Source organism: Tupaia chinensis, unplaced genomic scaffold (assembly GCF_000334495.1).
Source record: "Tupaia chinensis unplaced genomic scaffold, TupChi_1.0 Scaffold143913_1, whole genome shotgun sequence".
Classification (NCBI taxonomy): domain Eukaryota; kingdom Metazoa; phylum Chordata; class Mammalia; order Scandentia; family Tupaiidae; genus Tupaia; species Tupaia belangeri.
The window spans coordinates 2,159,497-2,171,294 of record NW_006203764.1 but is presented as its reverse complement, the minus strand read 5'-3'; the positions used below and the strand labels follow the sequence as shown (position 1 = coordinate 2,171,294).

The following is an 11,798-nucleotide window of genomic DNA, read 5'->3' as shown; positions in this document are numbered from 1 at the left end:
TTCTTCCTACATCCTGTCCCTGGCATAGTATCTTTGAAATGTATATTTTCTTTTTTTTTTTTTAGAGAGGTTTTTGCTACAGGGCGTGCGCTTGCCAGAGAGACAGAGAGACAGAAATAGAGAAATCACCCCCCAGGGGGGATGGCCATGCTGCAATCCCTTCTCCTCCATTCTCCTCTCGGGATATTGGACACGCACACACACACGCCTGTGTGAGTTTAAGCCACCGGGTCCAGGACCTGAATCGCGATCAACTACATGGGAGTTCAGCGACAGCCATTATGCTAACTGCTGGTCCCGAGATGTATATTTTCAACTGATTACAGTATATTCTTTTGCTTATCTCTTCCCAAGACACAGAACTTTCCTTTCCTTGAGATGTGGATTAAGCATTTCTTTCATAGATCTCTTCCTGAGACACAGATCTTCCATTCCAATCACCAACCTAGGAATTGTGGAACCCACTTATAACCTGCAAGCCCCGCTTCCTCATGTCCCGCCTCTTTGGGCCAGACCAATGGAAATCTCTTCACTAATTTTGTCTGTCAATCTCAAAAAATCAGAAAGGAACCCCTGTACTTGATTACCCCGAGAGAAAGGCATGTTTTTGCCTCCTCTCTGGGCCCAGGTCACTCATATTCTGCTTGGAAATAAACCACAGTAATTATTAGTTTTTCGAGTTGGTTATTTTCTTTTTTTCTTGGAGAGGTTTTTGCTATAGGGCACATGTGCTCGCCAGACAGACAGAGAGAGACAGAGAGACAGAAAGTGAGAAATCACCCCCCAGGGGGGATGGCCACGCTGCAATCCCTTCTCCTCCATTCTCCTCTCGGGATCTTGGGCACACACGCACACGCACCCGGCGTGAGTTTTAAGCCACCGGGTCCGGGATGCAAACCACAGTCGACTACATGGGAGTTCAGCGACATAGCCATTATGCTAACTGCTGGTCCCGAGAGTTGGTTATTTTCTGTCGACACCACTCAGCAGTAAATGAGTATTCTACCTCTCCTTGTCCCAGGAAGCAAACACAGGCTTTTTTCTGCCGTTCATTTACGGGGGCAGATAATTAGAATGTGTTCACTCAACCTTGTTTCATTCCCTTGCCATGACCAATGACCGCATTCCCCAGGCTCCGTTATAGCCTAGTTTTGCAAATGACCTGTGTCATGCCATGTCATCTCCCCAGTGTAAGAGTGTGAAGATGGAAGGGACACTGGGGCTGTGCTTCTCCACCTCCGCAGCCGAAACTAGTACTTAGTGGTGACTTGGTTTTCTGCAGCAGCAGAAGCAGAGTCCTAGGGTCTAATTCTTAATCATGTGAAATATGGGAGTCGAGGCATAGTTTTATTGGCATTAGATGTCACCCAAGGTAGTTTGCCCCAGAGCCAACAAGTGGAAGACAGTAGCCCCGCTCTCTCAGCAGTTGCAGCATCCCGCAGGGGCCCAGTTCTTAAGTGTTATCCTGAAAGTGGGGGCCATTTCCAGAACTTAAGTCTAGACCCTCCACCTCCCACCCTAGAATTGTAGCCATCTAATTCCCCGTATGAAGACTGAACTACTTGAGTTAGCTGCAGTGACTTCTCTTATCTGCAGCTGAAACCTGACTGATAGATGTGAGAATTAACACACACACACACACACACACACACACACACACACTGTTATCTTCATTTATTTTGGGGAGAGATTTTTTGCTACAGGGTGCATGTGCTCTCCAGAAAGACAAAGACAGAGAGATAGAAGGCGAGAAATCACATGGGGGATGACGACGCCACAATCCCTTCTCCTCCACTCTTCTCTTGGGATCTTGAACACACACGCACACATGCCCGGCATGAGTTTAAGCCACCGGGTCCGGGACTCGAACCGTGGTCAACTACTTGGGAGTCCAGCGACATAGCCATTATGTCAACTGCTGGTCCCAATGTTGTCTTTTAATGAATTCTTTTACTGAAGGGCCAGCAGATGGCAGAGTGGTAAGGTGTTGGAATTCCCACATGGCCGACTGCAGTCTGAGTCCTGGACCTGGTGGCTTACTTTCTCACTCTCCTTCTCTCTCTCTTTCTTTCTCTCTCTCTTTCTCTGCCAAAACTCACGTGACAGAATAATAAATAAATAAATAAATAAATAAAACAATTCTTTTTTAAAAATTAATTCTTTTACTGTTTATGAGATTGGACACTTTTTTTTTTTTAGTTGCCACAGAGTGTGTGCACTCACCAGAGAGAAACGAAGGGAGTAAGTATTCTCCGGTGAGACATGATAACACCAAAATCCCTTCTCCATTTCTCCATCCCATCAGGATCTTGGGCACACACGTACACATGGTCAGCATGTTTTTCAAACCACCACGGCCAGACATGGTGGATCATGTAGTACCTGGTTCTCTTAACCACTAGGTAATGGAGGGCTGGCCCTATTTTGGATGTACTTTTATTTATTATTATTTTAGAGATTTTTTTTTTTTTTTGCTAGAGGGCGTGTGAGCTCACCAGACAGAGAAAAAGAGAGAGAGAGACAGAAAGAGAAAAATCACATCCCAGGGGGATGGCCACTCTGCAATCCCTTCTCCTCCATTCTCTTGGAATCTTGGGCATGCATGCACATGCGCCTGGCCTGAGTTTTAAGCCGCCAGGTCTGGGATTTGAACCACGGTAGACTGTGTGGGAGTTCAGCAACATAACCATTAAATTACATCATCTGCTGGTTCCAGGACATATTTTTAAATGTTTATTGATTGTGCATAATATTCCTTTGAAGTACTGCCTCTTCTTGTTTTTAGAATTATTTTTTCAAGACAGTTCTTTAAGGGACCAGCAGTTAGCATATTGGCTATGTCACTGAATTCCCATGTTCGAGTCCCGGACCGGCTTAAACTCATGCCTGGAACATGCACGTGCATGCTCAAGATCCTGAGAGGAGAATGGAGGAGAAGAGATTACAGCGTGGCCATCCCCCCCCGGGGGGGGTTGATTTCTTGCTTTCTATCTCTCTGTCTTTCTCTGTCTTTGGGGCGAATGCACCCTATAGCAGAAACCTCTCCAAAAAAAAAAAAAAAAAAAGACAGTTCTTTAAAAAACGATTTATAAGAACTCTCTTTACACTTGGGAACTTATGGTACAAAGGTATTTTTTTGTCTGGTTTATCTTTTAGTAGGTCAGTTGTCCCCCTCCATGGTGTTTTCAATGTCATCCGTGATCTGAGGGTACCATTCCTTTTTATCTCACAGGTTGTCTTTCTAGCTATTCTGCAGGGACAGAAAATTCAGAGAAACCAATCTGCCCATCTCTCCAAGTGGAGTATGTCCTTGACGCTTCATATCCCCCAAGAAGTTAGAACTTACGCTGACTGCTCAGGGGCTCTGCCACTTAGCTCTGAAAACCTCTCCTTACCTGTCAGCAGAACAGTGGCCACACAGGTTCCCGGTGATGAGGTGATGAGCAGTTCTTGCTCAGTCGTTTAGAGTGCTGTTCTAAAGCTGAATGGGGCTGCAGACAGGGCGGGGACGGGAGGCAGGGCACCACCAGGTCTGGCCACCCTGTTTCCTTGTCCTGCACAAAGGACAAAGCCTCATTGGCCAGGACGTTCAAGGGCAGCCAAGCAGAGGACCCCCAGTTCTGCCACCTCTTATGTTTCCTGCCCTTTTCCCTGACTTCCTGTTCTTTTCCTCTCCTATTATTTCATCTGAAACGTATTTACTGAGCTCCTGGACACTGACCCAAGAGGAAAAGACAGTGTCTGCTTTCCCAAGACCTACTCCAGCAGGAAATGGGACAGAAATGAGTGAAGGTAACCACGGTGCGTGTTTGCTATGTCCCTGTGTACCATCAGACTAACGTGCATCGAGGGTAATGAACTTGCCCAAGGTCACAGTTTTAAGGATTCTAACCCGTGCCGCTGGTCAGAAATCACCCTGTGAGCCACCACGCCTGCCGCCTTCCGGGTTGTTCCAGCTGCCAGATTAGGGCTCTGTGTCTGTGCCCTCTGTCAGCCAATGCATGATGTTTTGGTTGGGAAATCTTAGGGGGCGGGAGTGGAAAGGGATAAACTCCATACAAAATAATGTTCCTAAGACACTCAAAGGCTATGACAAGACTAGGAAGTCCTCTCCTATTCATGAAGGGGGTTTCGAGAGAAAGGAATACTCCTGGTGCAGGAGAGTGTGGGAAGAAGGCGAGCCCGCCCTCACATTTCAGGGCAAAGATGAGATCTCACGGGACCAGCAGTTGGTGTGATGGCTATGTCGCTGAACTCTCATGTAGTTGACTGCAGTTCGAATCCTAGACCCAGTGGCTTAAACTCACACCAGGCACGTGTGCATGCGTGCCCAAGTTCCTGGGAGGAGAAGGGATTGTGGCGTGGCCATCTCCCCTGGGAGGGCGATTTCTCACTTTCTGTCTTTCTATCTCTCTCTCTCTTTCTGGCAAGCACACACGCCCTATAGCAAAAACGTCTCAAAAAAAAAAAAGATGAGATCTCACTGGCATCGAGCCTTGTTTACCTAATCTTTCGAGGCATGGGCATGACTCACTGGCTCTATCTGGCCTTTGGTCATTACTGGGGGTACACCCATCCAGCTGGCTCCTTGGCAACCACAGCATATTCGTGACTGCTGTGACTACTGTGTCCTCGGGCAACTACCTCCCAAGGTGAGTGGGACTGGGGAGTGGGTAGGGAGGAATGGGAGCGCCCCTTGGCCTCCATCCAGGGCTGCTGTCACTGCAGTCAGAGGTGAGTGTCTTCTGAGAAGGGCTCAAACCCACCTGTATCCCGAGCCTTTGGGAGCAGCTGGCTTCCTGGAGCCCCGCGCCCACGCCCTGCGACTTGAGACTTGGGCTAGGTGGGGTTGTGGAGGCAGGGGCAGAGGCGGAATGTTAGAGATGTGTAGAGCTACAGAGATAGAGACCCAGGCCAAGGCATTCACTTTAAAAGCTGTGGTCTGGGCAGATGCGGGTGCATCCTGGGGGTGACCCACACAGTGCTATAGGATGAGGGGTAGCGAGGGCTCCCAGCTGCCATGTACCGCAGACCAGGCAAAGCGCCTCCAGTTTCTACACGTGGTGTCCCCGTGAAAGACAGTGACTGGCTTAGGCTCCATGTTTCTCGTGCCCCACATTGCCACCAAGATGTCAGCTGGAGCCTTGGAAAACGGGGATGGAGTTGTGGCTGACGCCCTCCTGGAGGAAATTCAGTGTGACGGTGAGTGTCCTTGAGCATGTTCCAGGGGATGGGGTGGCCCAGGGCTGTGGCTGGGTGGAAGCAGAACTGTGACGGGAGAGAGGGGTTCTGGGCTCTGGCCCGGAGCTGCCATAGACTTGCAGTGTCCGTGCCAGTCACCCTCCTTCCCAGAGAGAAGCCTTCTCTGCAGAGTGAGGGGACCTGTCAATATGAGTCAGTGGCTGGGTCTCCCCCTGTCACCTCTCTGGGGGGCTGCCTCTGAATCTCCTTTGGGAAGTAGAGGAGGATCCTGGGTGGGCCTTGGCCTCATGCCCTCTGATGTGCCCCCTTCTCGTTTTCCAGAAGAAGATGAACCGTTCCAGTCATCTGTTGAGGCTGAGGCTTCTGGTGCCTGTATTCCTGGGGGGCCACCTCAAGGGTCAGATGGACCTGGCTCTGACCCCAAGAACAGAGGCAAGAATTGGTTCCCCACTTCAGGTAATGGGACCTGGGCACCAGTCCGCTAGGCCTCTCACCACCCCATCCTCCCCAGTCCCTCGGCCTCCTAAATGGTCAGTGTGAAGGCACTCAGCCCTGACGGAGTCTCTTCCACACCTGCACTGTCAGAATCAGGGTAGGGGACTTGGAGGGAGAACAGGGACCACACCTCTGAGTGCTGGCCTTGGTTGGTTTGTTTCTACCACTCTCAGGGGGCTCTCTGGGCCAGGTCATATCCGACTGGGAGGCACAGATTCATGCTGGCCTTTTCACAACAGCCTGCTGGCTTAGGCCTGCCTCACAGCCAGTCAGGGTCCACTGCCTGCCCTTTGCCCTGTTAGCCATTCCCTGCCCATTGCCATGACCTGGGTAAGTTTCATTTCTCAAGGTGCTCCTCCTTTGTGACTCCAGGGCCTGGTTGATTCTTCTCCCACCCCGACACACCCTTGCAGAGCTCCCCCACCTCTAAGTGGGGCCAGCAGGGCACAGGGCTGCAGAGGGTATACTCCTTTTTAATTGAATTTTTTAAAGTACCATCAGGACTGGTAGGTGGCATGGTGGTTAATGGTGCTGGACTCCCACATGGCCAACCACAGGTCAAGTACCAGACCTGGCAACTTGCTTTCTTACTTTTCCTCTTTCTCTCTCTTTCACTCTCACTATGTTCCTCTCTGGTCAAATTAAAAGAAATAAATAAATAAAGTAAAATAAAATAATTCTTTTTTTTTTAACAAAAGTACCAGGGCTGGCAGGTGGCATGGTGGTTAGGGATGTTGGACTCCCGCATGGCTGACCACGGTTCAAATTATGGCCCTGGCAGCTTGCTTTTTCTCTCTCTCTCTGTCCCTCCCTGGTCAAATTAAAATAAAATAAACGAATTAATTAATTAATTAATTAAAGTTGTTAGAAAAAAGTGCCATCTTAACAATTTGTAAGTGTACAGCTCAGGAGTTTAAGAGCATGCACACTGCTGTGTGACCCTCAGCACCGTCTGTCTCCAGCACTCTTCACCTTGCAGAGCTGCAACTCTATACCATAAATGCTAACTCCCTGTTTCCTTCTCCCCCAGCTCCTAACACTATTCTACCTCCCATCTCTATGAATCTGACTAATCAGGGCACTCATGTAAGTGGAATCATCCAGTATTTGTCTTTTGTGACTGGCTTATTTCACTTAACCTCTTCAAGGCTAATCCATGTGTCAGAATTTCCTTCATTTGTATGGCTAACTAATATTCCATTGTATGTGCGCACCTCATTTTGTTTCCTCATTTATCTGTTGACGGGCTGTTGGGTTGCTCTTTTGCTGCTAAAAATAACGCTGCTGTGAATGTGGGTGCATAAATAATTTCTTTAAGATCCTGCTTTCAATTCTTTTGAGTGTATACTGAGAAGTGCAACAGGATCATTCTATTTTTTTTTTTTTTGAGGAACTGCCATATTGTTTTCCACAATAGCTGTACCAAGGAACTGCCGTATTGTTTTCCACAATAGCTGTACCGTTTTATGTTTTCACCAATAATGCATAAGAGTTCTAATTTCTCCACATACTTTCTGACACTTGCTATTGGTGTGCTTGCCGGAGAGACAGAGAGAGACAGAGAGACAGAAAGTGAGAAATCACCCCCCAGAGGAGATGGCCAAAATGCAAATCCCCCTCTCCTCCATTCTCCTTTTAGGATTTTGGGCACATGAGCACATGTGCCCCGCATGAATTTTAAGCCGCTGGGTCCGGCACTCGAACCATGGTCGACTACAAGGGAGTCCAGTGATGTAAACATTATGCTATCTGCAGGTCTCTATTTCCTAATGATTAATGATATTAAGCATCTTTTCATAAGCTTTCTTGTTGGCCATTTGTATATCTTCTTTGAGAAATGCATACATGAGTCCTTTGCCTTTTTTTAAAAAAAGTTTTGGTCATAGGGTGCATGTGCTTGCCAAAGAGAGACAGAGAGAGATGGTGAGAGGGAAAATGAGAAATCACCACCCAAGGGAGGTGGTAACCTTGCAATCCCTTCTCCTCCATTCTCCTCTTGGGATTTTGGGTCCTCAGAGTCACATGCTTGGTGTGACTTTCGAGCCTCCAGGTCCAGGATTTGAGCCATCATCAACCATGTGAGAGTCCAGCGACTCAACCACTATGTCATCTGATGGCTCCTCTTTTGCCCATTTCTAATCAGGTTATTGTGTTGTTGTTGAGTTGTAGGACTTCTTTATACATTCTGGATGTTAACCCTTCATCAGATATATGATTTGTAAATATTTAATCTTATTCTGTAAGTTGCCTTTTTACTCTGTTGATTGTGTCCTTTGATATGCAAAGACCCACTCTTGACCTATGTTTCTCTCGGTGCCTCTATCCAGGCCTATGCCTGTCTGTGGGGGAGGCGGCAGTGAATGATGTTTGGCACTTAGACTTAGAGAGCTCAAAGTCCCATGGAGGAGATAGAGACTGGCAGTGCATGGTGGGAAATACTGTAGTAGAAAGAGTATAGTGTGCCCACACTTGAGTATATAGGTGGAAGTCCAGGTGTCCGAAGGAGATTGGAAATGTGTGATCAGGGAAGGCTTCCTGGAGGATGTGTCAGGTGAGAGGGCCTGGCAACTTTGTATGAATGTGGCATGCAAAGTATCAGAGGCCTAAGAATAAGCAGGGGGTGGCTTCTTTTTGTCCTCCATGGGAGTACAGTTGGATATTGACAGTAATGAGGTTAGAGAGGGAGGCAAAAGCCAGATCATGGAGTGCTCATTCCATCCTCGTTAAAGAGCTTGGATTTTTACCTGTGGGTCCCAGGAGGCCACTGAAGGGTTTTAAACAGACAGTTGAGCTCAATACCTTTGTTCATTCCTTATGACAGCAGTCAATAGGTAGGGCTCCATTCTGTGTTTCATGCCAGTGATCTTGAACAATGAGAGGTGTCAGTGGACGAGGGTGACAATGACAGAGGTACTGACAAGTGGTCAGGCTCTGAACATATATTGAAGGCAAAGTCAACAGGATTTGCTAACAGCCTGCATGTAGAATGAGAGAAAAAGAGAAGAGTTAAGGTGACTCCAAAGTGTTCAGCATGAGCTGCTGAGAGGATGGAAGCTGGCTTGCACAGAGTCAGGGGCCACAGCAAAGGCAGGAAGACCAGGTAGGAAGCTCTTGCAATCATCTCATTCAGAGATATGGGTCCTTGGCCCAGGATGGAAGGGGCAGAGTCATAAGGGATGGTCAGGCTTTGGGTGTTTCTAAAGGTGAATGAGCAGGATTTGTTAATAAATGATTGTGGAGGAGAGAAAGCACAAGGAGATGAGGAATACTCTGAGCTGCTTGGCTGGAGCTGCAGAATGGAGTTTCCTTGTACTGGACAACCTTGGGAGACACAGGTATGGGAGGGCAAATGAGAGTGCAGCTGGGATCACATTATATTTGAGGTGCTTCTTGGATACTCAAGTGGGCATGCTGAGTAGGTCTGCAGTGAGCATACCCGTCTGCAAGTCACGAGAATAAAGGTGCTCCCTAAAGCAATGGGACTGGGGGAGGAGGAGATACAACAGAGGGGGACTCTGAGAACTGAGCACCAAACACACCAACGTTGATCAAAGACTGGGAAAGGAGATGAAATTAGACCAAGGAGAGGCTGGGGTGGTAAGAACAGTGAGAAAAAAAAACATGTTCTGGAGGGCAGGTAAGGAAAGGTGCATTCATTCTTAGGACTGCTGTAACCAAGTACCACAAGTTGAATGATGTAAAACAACAGAGATTTCTTCTCTCGCAGTTCTGGAGTTCAAGTCAAGATGAGGTCATACTGGAGTAAAGTGAGCCTTTCATACAATATGACTGGTGTCTACATGAGAAGAGGAGAAGAGACACAGGGACACACGGGGAAGAAGGCCATGTGAAGATAGAGACAGAGATGGGAATGGCTCTGCTGCAAGCCAAGGATCGTGGCAATCACCAGAAGCTAGGGAGAGGCGGGCGTGGATCCTCTAGTAGAATCTTCAGGGACAGCATGGCCTTGCTGACATCCTGATGATGGACCACCGGCCTCCACAACCATGAGGGTGAATTCTTACTATTTTAAGCCACTCAGCGTTTGCCATTTGTTATAGCAGTACCAGAAAATTAAGAGACTGGGAATTCCAGAACGACTGAAACATCTCCAAGGCTTATATTAGAGTCAGAAATCTGGAAAGGGTGGTCCTAAGAGACACTCTGGGGGTGCTGGGTGCTGACAGGGAGGGGTACAGTAATGAGGTCTAGGGCAGTAGTGCCTAATGGAGACTTCTGAGCTGATGGACACATGCCGTCCAGTGCTGCAGCCACTAGTCACATGGCGACTGAGCATTTGAGCCACAGCTAGTATGACAGGAGCTGAAGTCTGTATTGTTGTTGTTTTCGTGTGCATGTGCTTTGGTATGTTTATTTTTTTTAGTTGCCAGAGGACATGTGTACTCCCCGGAGACAGAAAGAGAGGGAAAGGGAGTAAGGAACCCCCAATGGGATGTGGTCATGCTGCAATCCTTTCGCCTTCATCTCTCCACCCTGTTAGGATTTGGGGCACATATAATGCTTAGTGTGTTTGTTGGTTTGTTTTCAGTTTCTTAAGAGTTTTTGCTATAGGGTGCATGTACTCGTCAGAGAGAGACAGAGAGAGGAAAAGTGAGAAATCACCTGATGCCACCATTCCTTCTCCTCCATTCTCTTCTCAGGATTTTGGGCACATACACACAGAGGTCTGATGTGTTTTTCAGGCCATTGGGTTTGGACTCGAACCACAGAGCCATGTGGGATCCAGTGCTTTAATCACCATGCCACCTGGTGGCCCACCTGGTATGTTTTTGTTTGTTTGTTTGTTTGTTTGTTATACAGCACGTGCGATCACCATAGAGACAAAGAAAGGCAGAGAGACAGAAAGTCTCTAGTCTCCTGTTGGGAATTTGGGGCATGCATGCATACATGCCTCGCCTCAGTTTTAAGTCACTGGGTCAGGAACTTGAATCACGGTCATCTATGTGGGAATCCAGCAATGTAAACATATGCTATCTACTCGTCCCCTTCCTGGTATGTTTTTCAAGTTGCTAGAGTTACACTTTGAACTGCAATTGGTTGTGTGGGATTGAGGCCATGGGGCAGGTCCTGGAAATAGGTTTTAAAATTTATTTCACTTTTATTCATTAGAATTTAAGTAGTCACACAAGACTATTGGCTAGCATAGTGGGGAGCACAGGCCTAGGGTATGACAGAGGGGTTGCGGGGCAGAGAGTCCCCTCGGAAGCAGGGAGTAAGAACCCAATGGCAGTATATTGCAAATGCCATCTAGGTGGGCATGGAAACCTCGAGACAGATCAGAGCCGCGATGGACAGAGGGGGAGGTCAGGAGCCATGAGCTAAAAGCTTCAAGAGGTGCTGGGGAATGACTGGAGGACTAAGGCTGATTTTTGTACCTTATCTTCCTTGATGAGAACCAGGGACTGAAGCTCCTTTTTGCGGGGAGCAGGCTGAGCTCACTGCAGGTCCTAAAATCTCCGGAACCCTGGGTCCCAGCTGCCCCAGCACCCAGTCGCTGCACGTAGGGCAGCCATCATCAGATGTCCCTGCAAGCCCTGGGAGCTCTAGGCAGTTCGGAAGGTCAAGGCATGCCCTGCCCTGTGCTGTGGCTGGCTCTAAACACAAGGCTGGATGGAGGAGGAAGCAGAGAACCTCCTGGTGAGGGGTACTGGGAGGCTTCCTGCTGGAAGGTGACAAGTGATGAGCCCTGAAAGATGAAACTTTTACCTCTCATATGTGGCCCTGGGTGGGTAGAATGTTTCTGGAAGAGGTGGAGAATTGGAATGTTAATTTGTTTCTCTGCAAATAAATAGTCTTGTCTTGTTTTGTATTGAGAAAATCATACCACATGTACGGGCTTCAGGGGTGGCGTGGAGCCTTTTCAAGGCGGGTACTCTCCCATCTAGAATGTCACAAAGTAAAAAAACCGGGCTTCTCTGGTGAGGCAGGAGGTCAGGCAGGGGCCGTCTCTCCTTGGATCTGACCTCAGAGAACCCTGCCAGCTGTGGAAACAGCTGGGACTGCAGGATGGGGGGCCCGGAGCAGACAGACTCACATAGGTTCTTTTTGTTTCTAGCCAGGATCGTGACTGGAGCTGTGGT

At 48.2% G+C, this 11,798-nt stretch overlaps 2 protein-coding genes across 3 annotated transcripts in view; both read left to right on the top strand.

Annotated features, from left to right (window-relative positions):
* The first annotated feature begins 4,554 nt into the window (after positions 1-4,554).
* LOC102476320 (uncharacterized) lies at positions 4,555-10,101 on the top strand. 2 transcript variants are annotated; one of them, XM_027767094.1, is made up of 4 exons: positions 4,555-4,652; positions 5,032-5,202; positions 5,524-5,658; positions 9,425-10,101. In XM_027767094.1, exons 2-4 carry the CDS (start codon positions 5,100-5,102, stop codon positions 9,445-9,447), a joined length of 261 nt encoding a protein of 86 aa, XP_027622895.1. In that variant the 5' UTR covers positions 4,555-4,652; positions 5,032-5,099; the 3' UTR covers positions 9,448-10,101. The 2 variants fall into 2 exon arrangements, with proteins under 2 accessions (XP_027622895.1, XP_027622894.1); XM_027767093.1 differs by lacking the exon at positions 4,555-4,652 and adding an exon at positions 4,663-4,734 and having other exon boundaries at positions 5,130-5,202.
* A 1,227-nt stretch (positions 10,102-11,328) lies between these two features.
* The window catches only part of LOC106733497 (interferon alpha-inducible protein 27-like protein 2), a 2,401-nt gene continuing 1,931 nt past the window's right edge, over positions 11,329-11,798 (top strand). The window contains exon 1 of the mRNA XM_027767100.1: positions 11,329-11,355. Within this exon, the coding sequence (XP_027622901.1) occupies positions 11,329-11,355 (27 nt within the window). The remainder of the gene's footprint in view (positions 11,356-11,798) is intronic.